The sequence below is a fragment of the Lonchura striata genome, chromosome 6 (assembly GCF_046129695.1).
Source record: "Lonchura striata isolate bLonStr1 chromosome 6, bLonStr1.mat, whole genome shotgun sequence".
Lineage (NCBI taxonomy): Eukaryota > Metazoa > Chordata > Aves > Passeriformes > Estrildidae > Lonchura > Lonchura striata.
This window is the reverse complement of record NC_134608.1, coordinates 1,478,470-1,501,785: the sequence shown is the minus strand read 5'-3', so window position 1 is coordinate 1,501,785 and position 23,316 is coordinate 1,478,470. Positions and strand designations below refer to the sequence as shown.

The 23,316-nt window shown below is 54.0% G+C and overlaps 1 protein-coding gene across 1 annotated transcript in view; it reads left to right on the top strand.

Moving 5' to 3' along the window:
* Positions 1–10,181: 10,181 nt before the first annotated feature.
* The window catches only part of MDGA2 (MAM domain containing glycosylphosphatidylinositol anchor 2), a 192,767-nt gene continuing 179,632 nt past the window's right edge, over positions 10,182–23,316 (top strand). Inside the window, exon 1 of the mRNA XM_021536048.2 lies at positions 10,182–10,355. Within this exon, the coding sequence (XP_021391723.1) occupies positions 10,283–10,355 (73 nt within the window). The 5' untranslated portion in view covers positions 10,182–10,282. The remainder of the gene's footprint in view (positions 10,356–23,316) is intronic.

The following is a 23,316-nucleotide window of genomic DNA, read 5'->3' as shown; positions in this document are numbered from 1 at the left end:
GTTCCTGAGGAGCTGGGAAGGGGCTGGAGAGTTCCCGAGGAGCTGGGAAGGGGCTGGAGAGTTCCTGAGGAGCTGGGAAGGGAATGGAGAGTTCCTGAGGGAGCTGGGAAGGGAATGGAGAGTTCCTGAGGAGCTGGGAAGGGGCTGGAGAGTTCCCGAGGAGCTGGGAAGGGGCTGGAGAGTTCCTGAGGAGCTGGGAAGGGAATGGAGAGTTCCTGAGGGAGCTGGGAAGGGGCTGGAGAGTTCCTGAGGGAGCTGGGAAGGGGCTGGAGAGTTCCTGAGGAGCTGGGAAGGGAATGGAGAGTTCCTGAGGGAGCTGGGAAGGGGCTGGAGAGTTCCTGAGGGAGCTGGGAAGGGAATGGAGAGTTCCTGAGGAGCTGGGAAGGGGCTGGAGAGTTCCTGAGGGAGCTGGGAAGGGGCTGGAGAGTTCCTGAGGAGCTGGGAAGGGGCTGGAGAGTTCCTGAGGGAGCTGGGAAGGGGCTGGAGAGTTCCTGAGGGAGCTGGGAAGGGGCTGGAGAGTTCCTGAGGAGCTGGGAAGGGGCTGGAGAGTTCCTGAGGAGCTGGGAAGGGGCTGAGCCTGGAGCAAAGGAGGCTCAGGGGGACCTTGTGGCTCTCACAGCTCCTGCCAGGAGGGGACAGCCGGGGGGTCGGGCTCTGCTCCAGGAACAGGGACAGGAGGAGAGGGAACGGCCTCAGGCTGGGCAGGGCAGGCTCAGGGTGGGCACAGCAGGAATTTCCCCATGGAAAGGGGGCTCAGGGATTGGCACTACCCAGGGAGGTTTGGAGTGCCCATCCCTGGAGGTGTCCCAGCAATTCCTGGAGGTGACACTCAGAGCTCTGGGCTGGGGACAAGGTGGGCATCGGGCACAGCTGGGACTCTGGTCTTGGAGCTCTTTTCCAACCTCAGTGATTCTGTGATGTTTATATTGGATATTTGGAAAAATTTCTTCCCTAAATCTGTTGTCCAGCCCTGGCAGAGGTACAGGGTGGAGTCCCCATGCCTGGAAGGATTTAAATCCTTATGGATGTGGCATTTGGGGACACAGGGCAGTGGTGGCCTTGGGGCAGTGCTGGGGACAAGGCTGGATGGACTTTTCCAACCTTAATTCTGGGATGGCTTTTCCAGCCTCAATGATTCCATAATTCTCTGAGAACCAATTCCAGGGCCTCCATACCCTCACACCTCAGTTGGGAATATTCCAAATCCTGACCCAGCTCTGCAGCATCCACCCTGCTGGAATTTTAATAACACTGTCTCCAGGCACCTCTAAGCTCCCTGTCCTGTGTCAGTGACACTCGCAGTGCAATAGCGCAGGGAAAATTGAATTTGTTCATCCCCAAATTCCTGGGAAGTGTGAGACTGATCCTTTAGAGCCTTCCCAAGAGGTTCCATCCCACGTAATCCAGGAGGAAACTCCCAGCATCCCATCGGCTCCGCTGAAAGTTGGATTAAAATAGAGATATTCCTTTTCATCCTTAATCACAGTGGGTTTTTATGGAAGGGGAACCAGTTCCTGCATGGATTTGTGTTTGGAGAGCAATGCAGGATTGGGTGATGCTGGATCCCTTGGCTCATGACCACTCCAAAGAAATTCCATGCCTGTGGAAATATCTCCTGCTAATAAATCCACCCTGTGTTTAGTGTGGAGTGGCTGCAGTGAGAAGCTCCAAATTTAATTGTTTCCCCCATGCACGAGGAAGAATGGAGAGGCTCCAATGGGATTTCCTTTTATTCAGGGAAATAAACTCACTTCCATTGCATTATTCCAAAGAATTCCCAAGCTTCATTTCCATACTGCAACAGGGGCAGCTTCGGCAGCACAACTGTTGTGGCTTGATAACTTCCTTTACCTTCACAGGAATTCCCTTTTTCCTGATTTCCTGCTGATCATGCACAAGACACTCGTTATTTTTGGAATGTCAGCCATCCTGGAGTTATCCTTGTCCATTCCTTGTTTGTCCAACAGCCAATCTTTTGGAAGGAGCACATTTTTCATGTGGTTTCTTGATGATTTCCAGGATGGAAAATTCAAATTTTGTTGCCATCATTTTGGCCACCCAATGGATTGAGCAGCCTCGTTTGTCACTGGTTAATTAAATGTGACCCATTTCTTTCCCGTTGTCCCCAGGGATTTGTTGTTCCCATGCCAGGGAATGTTGGCACAGCAGGGCACGAGATTATTTTGATTATTTTGATTATTTGGCACCACAGGGCTGAGTTTTGCAGCCAGAGCTGGGCGAGAACACACAAAACCAGGAACATCCACACCCTGCTGAGGAACAGCAGCACCGTGGTCAGGAGCCAAATCCTGAACAATTCCAGCCTTCCGCGGCAGGGTTTGGAATGAGATGGGCTCCAAGGTCCCATCCAAGCCAAACTGGGATTCTGAGGTTCCATAACCCAGCTCCAGGCAGGAGCTGTGTGGTGAAAGGGACTCTGAGGACATCCAGACATTTCAGGAGTTATAAAAATGATGGAGAGGGAATTTTCCATGGGCATGGAGTGATAGGAAAAGGGGGAGTGATGTAAACTAAAAGAGAGTGAGTTAGATGGGATTTTGGGAAGGAATTCCTGGCTGGGAGGGTGGGGAGGGGCTGGGCTGGGATTGCCAGAGCAGCTGTGGCTGCCCCTGGATCCCTGGCAGTGCCCAAGGCCAGGCTGGACACTGGGGCTGGAGCAGCCTGGGACAGTGGGAGGTGTCCCTGCCATGGCAGGGGCTTGATTAAATGATCTCCAAGTTCCTTTCCATCCCAAACCATTCCATGATTCCATGGAACATGAATGTCCCTTGTGGGCACCCCACGCCCAGCCCCACGGGATCTCTTGGATCTGCTGCTGGTTTGCAGCTCTGGAATCAGCAAGAACCACCATTTCCATGGGGAAATTCCTGCTGTGCCCACCCTGAGCCTGCCCTGCCCAGCCTGAGGCCGTTCCCTCTCCTCCTGTCCCTGTTCCTGGGAACAGATCCCAAATCCCCCGGCTGTCCCCTCCTGGCAGGAGCTGTGAGAGCCACAGGGTCCCCTCTGCCCCTTCCAACCCCAACCATTCCATGATTTTCCTGGGCATTCCCAGTGGCTGGGCTTGGAGTCCCCTTTCTCAGCCATCCCTGAAAAACCTGAATCCTGAATTCCTGCATCCAGAGCAGTAACCCACACAACAAATCCCAGCCATTAAACATCCCACAGACTTTTACATCATTGACATCCCTGACATTATCCTGGGATGTTTTGATCTGGAAAAAAGGGAAACCCCACAGAGAGAGCCAGCCTAAGGCACAGCCCAACATTAAGCTTGGCCTGAGGCACGTGTATATCCCACCAGCAGCACAAATTGTTTCATCCATACAAATGTTTGGCCATCGGGAGAATTCCTATTAATTCCAAGTGATCCTGGGGAGCAAAACTGGGTTGAATTTAGAATAATTCCAAGATTTGAACTGCACCACTTAGGAAAACAGGCATGGCTAACGGGTCTGTCCCACGCCGTTATTTACCCCAAAATTCCATCCCTCCGAGGCTTGGCCCTAAAAATGGTTCCAGTTTCCAGGAGAAACTCCAGCTCATCAGGAGAGTGGGAAAAACACAAGGAAGATGCTGCTGGAACCTTTGGGGGAGCTGGGGCCACTTAAAATTTGCATTTGGCGGTGCTTTGAAATTCCAGTATCTGCCCCAAAAAAGGAAAGCCTCACTGGGATGGACTGAAATCCAAGGGTTGGGAATAAAGTTAGGAAGAGTCTGTGCTGGCCTAAAGGATGAGATTTGGTGTTTTGGCTCCTGATTTGTTCCTCTGCTGGTTTGAAGGGGAAAATTCTGTGTGAAAAGGAAAAATTCCATGAAACATTTCAGTTAATGGAATTTTTGGAATGGTTTGAGGTGGGAGAAATTTTAAAACTCATCTTATTCCACCCTCTGGGACACCTCCCACTATGCCAGGTTGCTCCAAGCCCTTCCAGGACACCACCAGGAATGGGGAATTCACAATTTCCCTCTTCCAGTGCTTCCCCACCTCATTTTGGGATGATTTGTTAATTAGCTGAAATCTGTTCCCACTCTAAAACACCTCGAATCCATCAGAATTATAAGACTGAGTGAAATTATTCAGTTTTCCCTTCGTTTTTACTCTAAGTTGGAAAAAGGAGGGAATACAGCACCACAGAACTCACCCACGCCATGGAATTACTCAGGATTTTAATGGTGCTTAATGGTCTCCTTCAGTCAAATCTCAATTATTTGTGGACTTGCTCCCAACAGGGAGAGGAAATAATTTCCTTCTGATTGGTGCTGGATAAAATGGAAAAGCTGCCCAAGAGCTCCTGGAAGAAATGGCTGCTGGAATGTGGGAAGCATTAAAACACCGGAATTTTTGTTATTTCAGTAAGACTAATTCAGAATTATTTTATTTATCTGTGAATAAGTCTTAAGTTGTTTTTATTTACCTGCAACTTGTTCCCTCTGCACAATCCTCTGGATCTGAGAATTCCAATGGTTCCTCATTGCTGAGGGGAGGGAAGCACAGTCAGGGATAACGCTGTATCTCACAGGGAAGTGCTGCGGGTGAAATCCTTGGAATCCAGGGGGTTTTTATACCTGCCTTAGGTTGGAAATGCAGGATGTGGCTGGGGGTGCTCTGTCCCCATCTGCCAGAGCTGGGACAGCTCTCTGCTGCTCCTTGGGCAGTTTCTTTATCTCTCCACAGCCAATCCTCCCTCCTGGAGATCTCTGCTGTCCATGGGCCATTAATTATTAATTATCTTCTGTTCATGGCCACTGAGTGTCCCTGCATGGCTGAGAAAATTCCATCATCCATGGGGAGATGCTCTGCCCAGAGGAGGAGCCAAACATTCCTACCTGGATCCAATCTGACCTGGGAACAGCACAGCAGCCTTTGCCCCCTGCATTCCCAGAGGAGCAGCTTTCTTCCCCTGCATTCCCAGAGGAGCAGCTTCCTTCCCCCTGCATTCCAGAGGAGCAGCTTCCTTCCCCCTGCATTCCCAGAGGAGCAGCTTCCTTCCCCCTGCATTCCCAGGGGAGCAGCTTCCTTCCCCCTGCATTCCCAGAGGAGCAGCTTCCTTCCCCCTGCATTCCCAGGGGAGCAGCTTTCTTCCCCCTGCATTCCCAGAGGAGCAGCTTCCTTCCCCCTGCATTCCCAGGGGAGCAGCTTTCTTCCCCCTGCATTCCCAGAGGAGCAGCTTTCTTCCCCCTGCATTCCCAGAGGAGCCCAGGCCCATCTCCCCCAGCCCTGGAGCTCCAAGGAAAACTCCCCCCTTGTGCAGGATCCTGCTCCAGCAGAAGCACAGCTGGCACTGCAGGAGGGCTGAGCCCCCCTGGGATGGGGCTGAGCCACTCCCTGACCCACAGGGGACAGGGCTGCTCTCACTCTGGCACTGCTTTGTTTTCTGTTTTTTTGTACTATTGCATTTGTATTTTTAATTTTCCTGGTACAGAACTGTTATTCCTATTTCCATCTCTTTGCCTGAGAGCTCCTTAAATTCAAAATTATAACAATTCAGAGGGAGGGGGTTTGCATTTTCCATTTCAGGGGAGGCTCCTGCCTTCCTCAGCAGACACCTGGCTGCTCAAACCAAGACAACAACCAACCCTGATATTCTGATGGACAAACCATTCCAGCTGTGATCACTCACTGGACAATCCTTGGAAAGTGAGGGATGGCAAAAACGAAGCAGGTAAAACCAAATCCCAGTGCCTGCTACAAATACTTTCATTTTTCCTTTTTATGAATTAGAAACACCCTGGTGCTTGAAGAAATTAAACATTTAATTAACCAGTGACAAACGAGGCTGCTCAATCCATTGGGTGGCCAAAATGATGGCAACAAAATTTGAATTTTCCATCCTGGAAATCATCAAGAAACCACATGAAAAATGTGCTCCTTCCCAAAGATTGGCTGTTGGACAAACAAGGAATGGACAAGGATAACTCCAGGATGGCTGACATTCCAAAAATAACGAGTGTCTTGTGCATGATCAGCAGGAAATCAGGGAAAAAGGGAATTCCTGTGAAGGTAAAGGAAGTTATCAAGCCACAACAGTTGTGCTGCCAAAGCTGCCCCTGTTGCAGTATGGAAATGAAGCTTGGGAATTCTTTGGAATAATGCAATGGAAGTGAGTTTATTTCCCTGAATAAAAGGAAATCCCATTGGAGCCTCTCCATTCTTCCTCGTGCATGGGGGAAAGAAAAAAATCTCAGGATTTTGTGAAAATTGTGAGTTTGGAGAGCTCTGCCCGTGACCAAGACACCCAGCGAGTCCCTGGCTGCATCCCTGCAAGGCATGGATGAATCCCAAATCTCCTGATTCCCTCCAAGGGATTCCCAATCCAGCCCCAGAATTCAGGAATCCTCATCTGCTGCTCTCCCACCTCTTGGATCCCAACTGAGGTGTGGTGGCCCTCTGGACACACTTCTCCATTCCTGGATGAGTAAGAGGAGAAATCTCATGGATTTGGGAGCAGGGACAAAAGCAAGGATTTGTTTTGGGGTTGAAAGTGCTGGATGAGCCTCGTGGGGAGCTTGCAGGATCCGAATTTCCCATTCTTCGGGAACTGTTTTCCCACACGTTCTGGAGATGCTGGAGCCTGACCACAAACCCCAGTCCTGCTCCTGGGAACATCCTGGGACCAGCTGAATTCCCAGTTAGATCATTCCAGCAGGGAGCAGCTCCATATTTAACGTCAGAGGAAGTGATTTGGGACACTCAGGAAAATCGTCTCTGACTCGATGAGTTCTTTTAATTCCTCATTTCTCCTCCCTGTCCAGAGAGATTCCTGGATTTGGGATCACAGCTGAACACCCTCAAGCAAATCTCAGCAGCAGCTGCAATATTTAAACTTTTAAGAAAAAATACTTTTTAAAAAAACACCTCAGGTAGAAATAATTTGGGCTCTTACCCCACGGAGATTTGTGCACCTGCTTAAACTCCAACTGGGAATTATTTTCCCTAATTCCAAGTGGTTTTTTTGGTGAGGTTTCTTTCTCCTTTTCCCCTCCCAGTGCCAAAGGAATGCTGTCAGTGGTGTGCTAACAACCTGCTAACAGCATCCCTCCTAAGGGCTGTTCCAGCCAGGTGATGCTTCCAGACTCCGGGATCCAAGAACATCTGGCTGTGCTGGGAGGATCCTGGAATTAACCACGGGAAGGTTGGGAATAGGGAGAGAAAGGCTCGGTCCTTTAAAGTGTTCTCGATGTTCAACATACAGAGCAGCCAAAAGGGATCGTGGCACTTTTCCCACCATTTCCACGTGAGGAATTCCAGCTTTTCCTCCCAAACCTGCCCTGGATGGCGTTTTACAGGTGAGGAAAATGCTCACAGAGGTCAAAAAAGTTTTGGAGCGTGGCCACGTTTGTGCTGTGGGATGGTTGGGTGGAGGTGTAAGAATGGAAAATGTTGGGAAAATCCCTGGGAAGGGAGCTCTGGGTTGGGATGGGCACGGCCCAGACGTGGCCCAGATGTTTATTGGAGGGCACAGGTGTGGCAGGGAGAAGGCGGAAAAGGGGAAAAAGGAGGGGCTGAAGGTAGAAAAAAAGGCAACAGTCAGCTGGAGGTTGAAGGTGATGAGCTGAAGCTCACGCTGGGAGTGCAACCTCTTGAGGTGTCCCCAAATTCTCCTTGGAATTGGAAACCAGAGGAAAAGGAGCATCAGAAGGACTCAGAGAAGCCACCTGAGAGTCCCTTCAGACAGGACAGCAAGCACTGAGGGGCGTGGGGTGCAGCCAGAGGCAGGGAGGGTGTCTGGAATGGCACAGGACGGCGTCCCTTGGTGGGGACACGGGATTTCAGCACAACCACGGGGCCACCTCAGTGTCACCCTCAGCTGGCAGCGGGCTGGGGACGGGCTCTGGCCAGTGCTGGGTGGCAGCCTGAGCTCTGGGGGCATGGGAAAGGCACAGGGAAGGGCTGCACCCATCCCTTCTCCCACTTCCCACGTCCTCACCAGGCTGGGAATAGGGAGCAGCCCCAGCTGGGATGGAATTCAACTCCCTGCTGGAATTCCAGGGATGGATTGGATGCCCCGAGCCCTTTGGGGGCGGAAGGACAGCAGAGCAATGTGCTGGATCAGCTCATGGAAGTGGTGGAAAGGCTCAAGCCCCTGTCAGGAGAGCTCTGGAAGTGTCCCAGCCTTGTTAGCAGTGTCCTGTGGGTCACAAAACCCCTGGCAGTGCCATTGTCCCTCCCAGAGCACTGTCACTGTCCCAGCCTGGAGCATGAATCCTCACTGGTGCAGGCAGAGGGTGCTTCAGTCTCCAAGGTGCCCACAGGTTTGGTGTAATCCTTGGAGAAATCAAGGAAAAAGGGAGGAGGACAGGGGCAGCCTTTTCCACAAAAAAAAAAATCCTTGGTTTGTTCTGAGGAATTGGAGAGAAAAGGACATCGACCAGGACAAATCCCATGGGATCCCAAAACACAGGGACATCAGGGAGGCTGGGAAGGTGCTGGGAGCCAGTCAGGGGGCTCAAGAATTTGAGATTCCCAAAGGGGGAGCAACCGGATAAAAACCCAGCGGCTGAGGTGCCTCGGACACTGAGAGCAGCTGGTTTGTCACCTCCCTGTGCCCCTCTGTCACTCCGGGCTGGTGACGGGCCACAGCCCCGTGTCCCGGGACACAGCCTGGAGCAAGCACGGGGGTTTTACCCTCTGGGGCCGGGGAAGCAGCGGGGGCTGAGCGCGGGGGAGCCCCAGAACCGGGCAGAGAGGGAGCGGGTGGAACGGGGGGACAGCGGGGGACAGCGGGGGACAGCGGGGGACAGCGGGGGACAGCGGGCTCAGGGTCGGGAAGCGCAGCCCGGGACGGACCGCTCGGGCCGGGAGCGCAGCGCGGGCTCAGGGCGCCCCTCACCGTCCACACCGCACCGCGCAAAACCGCGCATCCCGGGACAGACACAGAGCGGGACAGAGCGGGACAGAGCGGGACAGCGCCGCGCATCCCGGGATAGAGCGGGACCTGGGACAGAGCGGGACAGAGCGGGACAGCGGCGCGCATCCCGGGACAGAGCGGAACCGGGACAGAGCGGGACCCGGGACAGAGCGGGACAGAGCGGGACAGAGCGGGACAGCGCCGCGCATCCCGGGACAGAGCGGGACCCGGGACAGAGCGGGACCCGGGACAGAGCGGGACCCGGGACAGAGCGGGACAGAGCGGGACAGTGGCGCGCATCCCGGGATAGAGCGGGACCCGGGACAGAGCGGGACAGCGGCGCGCATCCCGGGATAGAGCGGGACCCGGGACAGAGCGGGGCCGCGCCGTGCAACCCTGCTTCGTGCGAGCCGCACCGCGCCGCGCATCCACCGGCTCACAGCTCTCCGCGCATCCCGGGAGAGAGCGGGCCAGGCCCGCACCCACCGGCTCCGTGCGGGTCACAGCTCTCCGCGCATCCCGGGAGAGAGCGGGCCAGGCCCGCACCCACCGGCTCCGTGCGGGTCACAGCGCTCCGCGCATCCCGGAGCGGCGCGGTCGCACCGCGCATCCCCCTTGGCAGCGCCCGCGGCCATGCGCGCCCGGCGGCGGCGGCGGAGCCGCGGGGCCACGGGGGGCGGCGGCGGCGGAGGAGGAGGAGGAGGCGGAGGAAGGCGCTGAGCAGCAGCAGCAGCCACGCAGCTTTGACGTCGCCGGGCTGCGGCTGCCGGCCCCGCACGTATAGCACAACGTGACGGCCCCGCCGCCGCCACTCGCGCTCGCACGGCAGCGCACCCGCACCCGGCGCGGCCGCGGGAGCCCCGCGCCGCCCCCGCCATGGGCCCGGCCGCCGCCCCGCAGCCGCGCTGAGAAGAGGAGGGGTCGCTCCCGGAGCGCCGCAGCCGGAGCCTCCCCGCGCCCCGCGCCCGCCGCCGCTCGCTGCGCTCCGCTCCGCGCACCATGCGGGGGCCGCGGCGCCGCGCCGGCCTCTGATGGCCGCGGGGCGCAGGCGGCTGCGGCGGCCCCGCGCGGCGCTCGGCGGCCCCGGGAGGCGGCGGCGGCGGCGGCCGGAGCTCTGAGCGGGCCGCGGCCCGGAGCGGGAGCGGGTGCGGGGGCTGCCGCTGCCGGGGGCTCGCTCTGAGCGCGGCTCGCCCCGCGCCGCCCGCTGCGCAGCGGGAGGAGGAGGAGGAGGCGGAGGAGGAGGAGGAAGGAGGAGGAGGAGGAGGACCGGCGCGGTGCCCGCCGCCTGCCCCCGCCGCCCTGCCTGCGCGGGCGTGCGCGGCTCGGCCGCAGCGGAGCGCGGGGCTCCGGCGGGCGCTGCGCTGCCCCCCACCCCGCCCCGCCGGGCTGGATATGTGGATGCTCACGTGAAGATGGATGTAGCGATCGGGCTGCTGGGGCTGCTGACGGTTCTGCTGGAGGGCAGCTCCGGCCAAGGGGTGTACGGTGAGTCCGGGGCGCCGCGTGACCTTGTCGCGACTGTCGCCGGGTGGGAAGGGCGGTGGGGGGGAGTGGGGGTGGGGGCGAGCGGCGTGGCCCCGCTGCGCGCCGCGGGAGCCGGCGGAGGCAGAGCGGAGGCAGCGCCGTTGCCATGAGACGCTGACATTTCGCGGAGAAAACCGGGCTGGGGGGCGGGGGGGTGCGATTCGGGGGGTCGGGGACGGGGGGGGCCCGCAGCCGGTCCCGAGCCGCGCTGGCCTCCGCGCCCGCGGCCGCCGCACTTGTTACCGCGGAGCCAGGGGCGGGGGCGAAGGCGCCGCAAACTTCCCGGGGCTCCGCCGGGGCGTGCGGACCCCGCGGTGGGGCGGGCGGCTCCGCTCCCCCGGCCCCGCTGCCCCCCGCCCGTGACTTGCACATCACCGGCGGCATCGCCCGCTCCGCCGCCCCTCCGCGCCGGGGCCGCGCTCTTGTTGCTTCCCCCTCGCCCCCGCGCCCTCGAGGCGGCCCCGGTTCGGCGCCGCCCGGGGCCGAGCGGCGCGGAGAGCCGGGCGCTCCGCCGGGATGCTGCCCCGTGCCCCGGCGCTGCCTCGGTGCCGGGGATGCTCCGGTTCTGTCGGTGATGCTCCGGTTCTGTCGGTGATGCTCCGGTTCTGTCGGTGATGCTCCGGCCGCGGCGTGGCAGGTCCCGGTGATGCCCGGGCCGTGGTGATGCTTCGGTGCCAGCGATGCCCCGCTTCCGGTGATGTCCCAGCCCCAGTGATGCCCTGGCCCCGGTGAAGCTCCGGTTCCGGAGATAGCCCGGTTGTGGCGATGCCCCGGTTTTGGCAATGCTCCGTCCCCGGAGATGCCCCGGCTGTGGCAATGCTCCGTCCCCGTGATGCCCGGTTCCCGGTGCTGCCCCGGCTGTGGCGATGCCCCGTTCCCGGTGATGCCCGGTTCCCGGAGATGCCCCGGTTCTGGCGATGCCCCGTTCCCCGTGATGCCCGGTTCCCGGTGATGCCCCGGTTCTGGCGATGCCCCGTTCCCGGTGATGCCCGGTTCCCGGTGATGCCCCGGTTCTGGCGATGCCCCGTTCCCGGTGATGCCCCGTTCCCGGTGCTGCCCCGCTCCCGGTGCTGCCCCGCTCCCGGTGCTGCCCCGGTTCGATCGGTGCCCCGTTCCCGGTGCTGCCCCGCTCCCGGTGCTGCCCGCCGGGCGGGGGGTTATGTAAGCGGCGCGGCGGGGCTCGGCGGCGGTGCGGTGCTGCCGGCAGCTCCGGCACCCGGGGCTGAGGAAGGAGATTCATGAATCTCCCGGTGAATGCTTCGTGTGACATTGCCTCCTCCGAGCCCGTCCGCTCCCACACTTCCATATTCGCTTCCCACCGGGAAGGGAGCCTCACTAGAGACTCACCGCCCGCCTCCCCCGCTTTTTTTTATTTTTTTTTTTATTTTTTTTTTTTTATTTTCCTCCTTAATTTCGCACAATTTGGACGTGACCGCGGAAGTCCGAGGGGTTCTGCTCGCGGTGGGTGCGCGGCCGGTGCGGATCCTGGCGCCCCGGCACACAGGCAGATATTGTTGGATGCTCGGGAAGAGCAGCGCCTGCCGGAATAGGAGAGGGCTTGTTCAGGAGCAGCGTGGTGGGGGCTGGAGGGAGGAGATGCGGACTCAGCTCCGGGCGGTGGGGTTTGGAGTTCGACTTCGGGGCTGCTGCTTTCTCCTCCCTGATTGAGGCTGGTTTCGGTTCAGGCCGGGGAGCGAGGGCTGCCGAGAGCCGGGGGGAGCGCTGTGAACTCGGTCGTGTGCGGCTGCTTTGCGCTCCAGAGCAGCGCCCCGGGAATTTGGGGGCCTTCATTGACTGCTGAAGGTCGGCTGGAGAATGTGGACAAAAACAATTCCAAGCCCGGGCTGTGCCCGCAGCCCCCGGTGCTGCAGGGCCATTTTGAGGAAGGAGGATGGGAAGGCTGGAGCCTGCAGATTATCCGAAGTGAGCCCCAGCCTGGGAGAGGGAGCCTGCTTGGATCTTGTTGCTTTGGTAAAATCGGTTTGTGGGATTTTAACAAGTTTTTTGGCCTTTTTTTTTTTTTTTTTTCTTTTTTTTTGAAGATTTCCAGAGCCTGGCAGCTCTGCTTGCGAGCGTGGTGCTGCCGGGGAGGTGTCTTGCCATGTTAACACTTGTTCCTCGTTTCTGTGCTCCTCTGGGAGCGGGCACAGCTCCAGAGCCTCTCCGTGAGGAAGGTGGCGAGGGGAAGGAGCAGCCTGGAATCCATCCCTGCTCCCTGTTGATATTCCCAGCCCTGCAGGTGGCTCAGACCCATCCCTCAGGCTGCTGCTCATCCCACCTGTCCTTGGCACGGCTCTCCCAGGCTGTTTTCCAGCCCTGGATGCTCCCGTGGCTCCGGAGGTGCGGGAAGGTGCTGGCACGGAGCCTGGCACGGAGCCTGGCACGGCACCGCCCGTGCCCGCCCAGAGAGCAGCTCCGCCGCCTTGAAATGCAAAATAAATCCCCCATTTGCTGATTCGCAGTTCATTTGAACTCCAGATTAATGTGCCGTGCTGTCTGCCTGGGCAGCACCTCCGCAACTTCCCCCTGATCCGTCGGAATGCTACAGCTGGGCTGGAAAACCGGGATCCTGAAGGGAAAGCAGCACGGAACTGGGAGAACTGGGAGAACTGGGAGCAGGGCATGCCCAGCCCACATTCTGCTCCCTCAGGGGATGGGGGAGAGCAGAGCTGCCGAAATCCTCGGGAATTTGTGCAATTCCTCAGCTCTCCCTGTTTTCCTGGCCGAAGATCGAGAACAACTCAAGATCTGTGCACGTTCCCGCCCCTTCGAACGGTGCATGACTTGCACTGTTAATAAAGCAGAAAATGTAGGGATTCAGGACATGATGGCTTTCCTTTCACCCAACTTCCAACTTCCAGAGGGGAAAAAACGGCTCAGCAAAGAGGCTGACGTGGGCATGGAGAGTTTTTAACAGCTCAGAGGCCGCTCAGCAAAAAATGGGAATTTTAGGAGAGCGGAGAAAAGATTTTTGGGTGTGTTCCTGAGCTGCCTTGGCTGGGGGGCTCACCAGGGAATCAGGATCCCATTTTGTGCCCTGCGGAGTGAGGAAGAACGCAGAGGATTCCTGGACAGGAGCCTGGGGAGCCTGAACGCTTCCAGCACCTCTGGGGTGGGGGTTGGAACAATCCTGGGAATGGGGGGGGACCTGGCTGGAGGGAGTGGTGGGGTGGCAATCCTGGCAGTGCTGGCTCCAGCGGCAAAGCCAGCACTTCCTGAGCCAGGGAAGCTGAATCCAAGCGGCCACAGGAATCCTGGAGCAGCTGCAGGATCCCCTGGCTGCGATCTGGCTGTGGATCCACTGGGTGGGATCCTGCTCTGGATCCCACTGCTCCCGTGGGGGTCACACAGGGGGTGCAGCCCCCTCTGAGATCCTGGCTTGCTGGGCTGGGATTTACCCGCTCCTCGCCGAGATTTTAGGAATTTTTCCCGTGATTTCAGCCGGAATTAAGCAGAGCAGACCTCCCAGGATGTTTTCCGTGCCCGGGAACACCAGGTGTGACACAGGAAGGGTTTGGGGGTGACAGCGACCCCTCCGTGCCACCCCCGCGCCGCTTTAACCCAACTCCTGCAGGGAACAGGGCTCAGCATCCCGCGGAACCTCGGGATGGCTCGGAATTCCTCCTGGGATCACTCATGGAATGAGCGTTGACCACTCTCAGGAATTTCAGAGCCTTCCTGAGGCTCTGCACCAAATCTGGGCGTGCAAAATTTTGGGAGAAGCACCCACAGCCTTGGGAACAACGGGGCTTCCAGGGTTTTCCCATCGCTCGTTCAAAATGCTTGGAATTAAAGCTATTTAAGGTGTTAAATTCCAGGGAAATTGTCCCGGTGGATCCAAGCACCAACGGCCTCAACCCTCATTGCAGCTGCAGGTTTTCCGAAGCAAATTGGAATTGGGCATCCCAAAGCCTGGAGCTGCCCCTTTTTCCAGGGATTCAGCTGGAGTGGGGGTTGCTGGAGCTCCTTGGAGCCTGGGGGAGGTTGGAGCAGGGGGCAGACGGTGTCAGGAAAGATCTGGGAAAAATCTGGGAAAGATCAGGGAAAGATCAGGGAAAGATCTTCCACCCCAGCGGCCGCCTCTTTGCGATGCTGGGATAATTCCCTGGAGCTCAGATCCCGGAGGGATTAAGGAGCGCTGCCTTTGGAGCTGGGAGTGGCCTCCAGCCGCTCTGACCTGGCCTTTCCCAACATTTTTAGGGATCGAGCGAGTGGATTGGAAGGACGAGGGGAGGGACGGGAAAACAAAATCGTCGGGGAGAGAGCGTTTGGCTCATTAGAAGTGCTGGCTCCTTGTTGGGAAACCTCTGGATCGGCGGGCAGGGAAACCTCTGGATGGCTGGAGGATATTTCATGGATTGTACTTCCATGGGGATATTTCCACGGGGGATATTTCCGTGGCGCTGCCGGCCTCGCTGGGTGAATGCCGGCCTTGTCCGGGGTGCTTTAACCCCGCACAATTCCCGACTTTGTGCCAGGGAAGCGTCCCTGGGAACAGGGCAGGAATTATGCGCTGCCGCAGGGGCAGCTGCGCTCCTGCCGCGCCTGCTCCAGGAGTCCTGCGGATCCTCGGGAATTTTAACTCTTCCCTGAGCCCTGGACAAGGATCTCCTCCTCCTCCCTCGCACGGGGATTTCTGGGATGAGCTTCAGCTCCCGGAGTGGGGAAGAATCCATGGATAGCCAAGGCGTTGGGATGGATTGTGCTGCCATGGATGGGGTTGTGGCGAGGGTAAGGAATTGGGAATTCCGGAATTCTGGCGGGGGAATCTCTGTGGGTTCAGGTGCTGGTTGTGGCCCAGGTGGTGATTTGGGGTTCAGGGTGCAGATGTTGAGGTTTCAGTCTAATTGAAGCTCGGTAAATGTGTGGGATTTAAGCCGAGCCTAAAATTCCCCGGGATTTGGGATGCGTGGAGAGCTCCAAGGATGCTCCTGGAGCGCCGGGAGCTGCGTCCCAGCTCTGCCTCCCACCTCACCTTTGATTCCATGGGAGGGAAACTTGGAGGGAATCTGGCAAGGAAAATCTTAAACCACCTAAAATTTAAATTCCTGGGGCTCAGAAGAGCAAAATCCAGGTAAATTCTGAGCAGTGTGAGGAACAGGAAGGAAACGGAAATGATTAAAGTTCAGTTCTGCCTTCCACATTCCTCAAAATTATTTGGGATTCCCGCCAGTGAAGGGCTGATTGATCCCTGTCAGTCTATATATGGATTATATAGGATTATTATATCTATTATTATATCTATTATTATATCTAGGAGTATTATTGTAGGGAATGGGGTCTCCTGCATTAAATCCCCTTCTTCCAGTGGGAAAATCCCTTTGGGATTTGGGAAGAACTCTCCCTAATCTTGATGGGCTCAGGGACAAAACTGTTTATTTCTCATATTTTTTTTTAGCTGGGAAGGATTTATTATTTTAAGAAAACGGATTCTGGGAGCCTGGAATCACACTGGATATTTGGGATGAAACAGAAAGGATTAAAGTTCACTTCTGCCTTCCACATTCCTCAAAATTATTTGGGATTCCCACCAGTGAAGGGCTGATTGATCCCTGTCAGTCCATATATGGATTATATAGGATTATTATATGGATTATATCTAGAGTATTCTTGTAGGGAATGGAGTCTCCTGCATTAAATCCCCTTCTTCCAGTGGGAAAATCCCTTTGGGATGGGATAATCCCACTCTCCTTAACCTGGATGGGCTCAGGGACAAAATTGTTTATTTCCCATTTTTTATAGATGGGAAGGAATTTTAATTTTTTTTTTTTTTTTTTTTTTTTGGAGAAAGGGGATTTTGGGATCCATCACACACTGGATATTTGGGATGCTGCTGCTCCATCACCCTTCCCTGGAATCCTGAGTCCTCACAAATCCCACCCCATCAGCTCCCTGATCTTTTCCTAGCCCCTCTTTCCAATTCCCAATCCTGTCTGGATCCAGAGGAATTATTTCCTGCCTTCCCCAGAAATAATCTCCTCTCCCAGACTAGCTGGGAATGGAGGGCACTCGCTTGGCTCTTCCCAGGGAAATTTGGGATCTGGGCTCTTCTGGGATGAGGATTTTTTTCCCAAGATGTGGGATCAGGCTGTCCACACAGTTCCTCCTTCCTTGGAATATTGAAGGACCTCTTGAAATTCCTCACAGGAATTTTTTGTTGGATCTCAGGGAAAAGCTCTTCCCCCAGAGGGTGCTGGGCTCTGAAGGGGGAATGGTCACATTCCCGAGGCTGCTGGAATTCCAGAATTCCAGGAACATTTGGAAAACTCTCCCAGAGATGGGCAGGGCGGGATTGTTGGGGTGGCTGGGCAGGCTCTGGATGATCCTGGGATAATCAGGCACTTCCAGAGGGATCCTGCAGGGATTGTCCCTCCCTGTGAGGGTGTGAGGTTTTCCTTGGAATTTCTGGCATCTGGGAGATCCTTGGGAAGGATTTTCCTGAGGATTTTCAGCTGGGAAACCTTGGGAAGTGATGGGAGCTGGAATGTGCCTGCAGGGATTTGGGATGGTTTGTATCCCAATCCAACCTTTTGGGGAGGATTTGGGATGGTTTGTATCCCAGTCCAACATTTTGGGAAGGAATTGGGATGGTTTGTATCCCAATCCAACCTTTTGGGAAGGATTTGGGATGGTTTGTATCCCAGTCCAACCTTTTGGGGAGGAATTGGGATGGTTTGTGTCCCAGTCCAACCTTTTGGGAAGGAATTGGGATGGTTTGTGTCCCAGTCCAACCTTTTGGGAAGGATTTGGGATGGTTTGTATCCCAATCCAACCTTTTGGGAAGGATGATCCAATGTGAGGAACTGATGGAATTCCCACATCATGGAATGTTTATAACAAAACCATTTTATCCAGCCTCTCCTGCCTTTGTATCACTTTATCCCATAAATATCACCTCTTTTCCAAGAAAATTATTTGCGCTCTTTATGACAATCCATGATAAAAATGGAGCTGGATACCTAAAAAATTCCTGGATTTCCATAGGATTAAAAAGAAAAAAAATAAAGAGGGATTTTTGGCATCCCAGCTGTGCCACCCATGGCTTTTTGTGCTGGGAATGGGAAAATGGGAGTGAGGAGCAGAAGGAAGAGGGAAAAGGATGGGATGGGGGCTGTTCCTTCCCACATTCCCACTGCATCCCAGCCCAAATATTCCATCAGCAGCTTCCAGCTTCCCCCTGAGCTGAAAACCGGGAGATTTTGCACCTCTGGAATATGAGTTAGGAATTAAGGGAATATTCCCAAGGGAGGGGAGATTCAGGAATTGGCATCACCACAGGACTGGAGGCTGTTTTCCCTGGAAATGGAAACTCTGCTCCCTGGATATTGGATTCCCTTCCCATTTTCCTGATTTTTGGCATTGTTTTGATGGAATGTGGAGCAAAACAGAAATTTGGGAAGTGAGAAAGTGAGGCTCAAATCCATATGGGAATGCTGCCACAGGAGTATTTGGGATAGTTGTAAGCTGGAGTTTGTTCTCCTCAGGCACAAAGTAATTCCCTTTTTTCTGAGCTGTCCCTCCTGTAGGATGAGATGCAGAAAAATGGGAATTATCCCAATTCGGTGCAGCTGGAGCACCTCAATAACCAACCAGAGCTGCTCCCAATCCCTTTTTTCTTTAAACTCTTCCCACCTGGAATTAATCCTGACCATTACTTAAAGCTAGGAGCTTGGTTGAGTTCCCAAAAAACGCCTTGGAAGGAGCTGGTTGCTTCTCTTATCCTGCTTTTCCCAGTGTAAGTTTTAATTTTTTTTTATTAAAATCCTTTATTTGCCTGAGATGGGAGGGAAAGGAGTGTGGGAAATCCAGGGTTTTCCTGGAGGTGAAATTCCAAATAAAAGGTGGATAGGGAGGGAATTTCTTTGTTGTGCTCCAGGTTTTTCTGTGGGATTTGAGTGAAGGTCCTGGAGCAGCTTTGGTGGAGCTGGAGGGGGTTTCAGCTCCCAGGGCTGCCTCTGGCTTATCCCACATGGATTGGTGGAATTCCAGGGAGAAAAAGGGAGTTTGAAGGAATTTGGAGTCTCTGGGAGGAGGCTGGTTTAGGATTTCTGAGGCTGAACCTAAGGAGAGAGATGTGGGATTTGGGATAAATTGTGATTTCTGAGAGTTATCCCAGGTGCTCCGAGAGTTTTGGAAAATCCAGTGTTTTCCTAGAAAAATTCAGTTCCAAGGGAGTTAAAACAGGGCTAGGGAGGGGATTTCCTCACTGTGCTCCATTTTTTGGTTTTTATTTTTGGGTAAAAGTCCTGGAGCAGCTTTTGTGGGGCTGGAGGAGGGTTCTGCTCCCTCTGGAGTCCCTCTCCCATGTCCTTTTCCAGGTTGTCCCATGTGGATTGAGCAAATTCCAGGGAGTGTGGGAGAAAAAGGAGGTTTTAAGGAATTTGGAGTCTTTGGGATGAGGTTGGTTTAGGATTTCTGATGTTGAACCCAAGGGGGAAAGCTGTGGGGTTTGGGATAAATTGTGACTTGCAAGAGTTATCCCAGGTGATCGGAAAAATCACCTGGAGAAACGGGAATGTGCTGGGAATTTTTCTGCCCTGGGAATTGGGTGTTTTTATTTTCCTGCACGAGTTCTGAGCTCTAAAACAGAAGAGAACTCTCAAAAGCGAGGAGCTTCACTTCAAAGCTGTCACAACACTGAGACGTTTTCCAGCTATTCAAAAATCGGGAATTCACGGAATACGTCAGCCTTTGGAATCCGTCCCTTTTCTTGCTGGAAAAGTTTGGTGGGGGGAGAGGGAAGGATGGAGCCACTTCTGGAGCGGGTGAGGAAGGAGCTGCTCCCCGATCCAGTGGGAGAAATCCCAGCCTCTTCCAGGAATTCCTGGTGGTTTTAAGCCAGGCTGTGCCGTGGGCAGGAAGGGAGCTGGAGCCCTTTGGAATGATTTATTTGGGATGAGCAAGGCTGGGTTTGCTCCTTGGCCTTGTTGCTGGGCTCTAGTAAAATCAAATTTATTGGTTTTGGACACCAATTAATTGATTATCAGTTAATTGATGTCACTGGGCTGTGGGTGCTGATGGAGCTGGAATTCCTGGGATTCTCCTGAGCTGGGCCAGGGGCTGGATTTGATCCTTGTGGGATTTTGACCAGAGGTTCCTGATCCCAGCTAGGCCCTATTCAAAGTAAATTTGTTTTTTTTTGGTAACCCAATTAATTGATCATTAATTAATTGCACCTGGTTGTGGGTGCTGATGGAGCTGGAATTCCTGGGATTTTCCTGAGCAGGGCCAGGAGCTGGATTTGATCCTTGTGGGATCTGTTCCTGATCCCAGTTGGGTTCCATCAAACCTAATTCTTTTGTTTTGGGACACTAATTAATTGATTACCAGCTAATTAATGTCACCTGGCTGTGGGTGCTGATGGAGCTGGAATTCCTGGGATTCTCCTGAGCCAGGCCAGGGGTTGGATTTGATCCCTGTGGGATCTTTGGCCAGAGGTTTCTGATCCCAGCTGGGCTCCAGTAAAATTAAATTTGTTGTATTTTGACACCAATTAGTTGATTATCTGTTAATTGATATCACCTGGCTGTGGTGCTGATGGAGCTGGAATTTTTGGGATTCTCCTGAGCCGGGCCAGGGGTTGGATTTGATCTTTGTGGATCTTGACCTGAGGTTCTGGATCCCAGCTGGGCTCTATCAGCCTTTGTATTGGGACACCAATTAATTAATTATCAGCTAATTAATTGCGCCTGGCTGATGGATTGGGATTTGTTGGGATTATCCTGTGCAGGGCCAAGAGTTGGATTTGATCCTTGTGGGAGCTTTGACCAGAGGCTCCTGATCCCAGCTGGGCCCTATTCAAAGTAAATTTGTTGTTTTGGGACACCAATTAATTGCTCGTTAATTAATTGCGCCTGGCTGTGGGATGCTGGTAGAGCTGGAATTTTTGGGATTGCGAGGAGCTGGATTTGACCTTTGTGGGTTTTTTACATCTTGGGATGTTCCATGATTCTGTGAATGGTTTGTGCCAGCAGCAAATGGGATTGAAATGATGAATGAAGAAGTTTTTTCCAAATTTATGGGGTGGGATTTCTCCTGGGTTGGTATCCACGGATTCCTGGGCCAAAGGGAACATCCAGGAACAGCCAGCCCTTTCCCAAGTGCAGAATTCCACACACCAGCAGATCCCAGCAATCTGTGCTGAAAAGCCTCGAAAGAATACAATATAATAATATAAATATATAAAATATGTATATAAATAATATAAATATAAAAATAAAATAAAACCCTGGAATGGTTTGGGTTGGAAAGGACCTCAAATCCCATCCCATTCCCACCCCTGCCAACCAGGGAAGCCACTCCCTAGCCCAGGTTGCTGCAAGCTCCACAAGCACTAATTGGATCTCGTTAGTTTTATTAAACTAGTTTTTCCTCATAGCAAAGCTTAGCTTTACCTCAGGCACCAAAACCCCCGGAATTTTCCTGCTGGGATCCCAATCCTGAGGAAAAAAAAAAAAAGAACATTTTTTGCCCACAGCTACTCCTTGCTCCAAAAAAAAAAAAAAAAAAAAAAATCCCTCGAAATGTTTGAGAAGTGCAGTGTCAATACCCTGGAACCAAACTCCCACCTGGGGAATCCAATGGAATTGCTCCGCTGGGTTTTCCCACCTCCCCCAAGAGCCCTTTCCTGGATGTGCTGAGGGAAGGCAGCTCCCGAGTTCTTTTTTTAGGGATTGTGGGGAATGGGAAGAATGAAGGCAGGCATTAAATGAGGGTGCTTAAGGAATAAATTTCCTTTCTGTGTGTGCTGGGAAAGCTCTGGAATTCTTCACTCCCGGGTGGGATTTTCCAGCTGATTTTTTTAGGGAGGTTCTGTGCGCTCTGCCCAAGCTCTTTGGGGATTTGTGGATGGGAAAACTGGGCCAGGATGGGATAAGCTGGTGAACCCTGGATAACCAAAGAACCCTTTCCTTCTCCAGACTCTGCACTTGGAGCTTCGGTCAGGAAAAATCAGGGGTGTGGGAGAATCCGTGCCTGGATAAGGCCTGGAGGGACAGGACACAGGGAATGGCTTCCCTGGATGGGATATTGGGAAGGAATTCCTGGCTGGGGAGGAGCTGGGATGGAGTTCCCAGAGCAGCTGGGGCTGCTCCTGGATCCCTGGAAGTGCCTGAGGCCAGGCTGGATGGGATTTGAGCTGGGACAGTGGATTGGAATGGGATGATCCTTCCTGTGCCTATTGGATGTCCTCAAAGTCCTGATCCAAAGGAATTCCAATGGAATCTGGATGTTTTCTCAGCCTGGAAACACTGGACTCACACTGGGAGGATTGAGGATGAGTTGGTGATCCCTGAGCTCTGCTGATGGATTGGGAATTTCCTCTGCTCCAGGTTCTTGTGTTGAATTTTTCTAAATGGAAAATGCCATTGGGATCCTTTGGTAAAAAGGGCAGTGAGGTTGTGCTGTTGGATTGGGAATGTGGGAAAACTTGAGAGGACTTTGGGATTCATTTCAGCTGGAATGGGGAGTCAGGAGGTGGAGATTTGTGGAGCTGGGAATGGGAATCATTGCATGGAGAGGGTCTGGGGACAGCACCCAGGGAATGGCTCCCACTGCCAGAGGGCAGGGATGGGTGGGAGATTGGGAATTGGGAATTCCTGGCTGGGCTGGAATTGCCAGAGCAGCTGTGGCTGCCCCTGGATCCCTGGCAGTGCCCAGGCTGGACACTGGGGCTTGGAGCACCTGGGATCATGGAAGTGCTGGGGCTGGAATGGGACGTTGTGGATTTTCCTGCAGGAAGTTTGGTCGCTGCTCCCAAACTTTGCAAAACGCCTCCTACGTTCCCAAAGGATCCAATCCCTGGAATTGCTCAGATCCTGGTGTTAAAAAGTTTCTATTTGGAGTTCATTTGTGATCAGCTCCTGGAAGTTTGTATCCAGCTGGGATTTGGGCTCTTTTTCCAGGGAACAGGAATGGGAGGAGAGGGAACGGCCTCAGGCTGGGCAGGGCAGGCTCAGGGTGGGCACAGCAGGAATTTCCCCATGGAAAGGGGGCTCAGGGATTGGCACTGCCCAGGGAGGTTTGGAATCCTCATTCTTGGAGGGATTTTTAAAATCCATGTGGATATGGCATTGGAAATTCTGGGAATGGCTGGATTTGACCTTGGAGGGCTTTTCCCACCTTGGTGGTTCCAAATGGGAACAAAATCCCACATGGAACTGAGATCCCCAAGGGGCTGATTTTTCTCCACGAAGATTTGGAGTTTTCAGCAACTCCCTGAGAGTGGGAATTGTGTTTTTCCTCATCAGAAAATTCCTTCTTTCATTAGCTCCTCTCTGTGAGGTTATTTCACATCCAAATGTTCCTAAAATCCCCCACAAACCTGGGATTTTCATGGGTCAGCTGGAATAAAGGGTTTTTATGCATGGTCCTGGATTTTCTGGATGCTCCAGAAATGGCTGAACTTGGGTGTTCACATCCAGGGAAACTCAGTTTTCCTGGAGTGTTAAACTGTGGGATGAGAAGGGCGATTCCTAAATTTATCAGGAGGATGTGATGGGAATGTTTCTGTTGGGAAGGGAATGGGAGAAATGGAGAATTCCAAGCAGTCAAGACCTTTAGCAGGGAGTGAAATTAATGCAGTTTTCCTTTTTTCCCCCACCTTGGATCCAGATTTCCTTGGACTCCAAAGCCTTTAGGGTGGGTTTGTGCATCACCTGGCCCAGTGGGATCTCAGCTCCTGGCACGGATTCCAAGGATTTCTGGCCACGGAAGAAATAATAATCACCATAATTAGCATGTCCTGAGGAGGCTGCCATGGTTGGATTGAGTTTAAGGGGAGAAAAACAAAATCCCAACAAAAGCAGAGATTGTTAATTACTGTGAGAAGCATTAAAGGATGATTTGGATTTCATGGAAAATTCAGGGGATCTGATCCCAGGAACACTTTTTAGTGGGAATTCCATCAGCTCTGAGCTGCCCA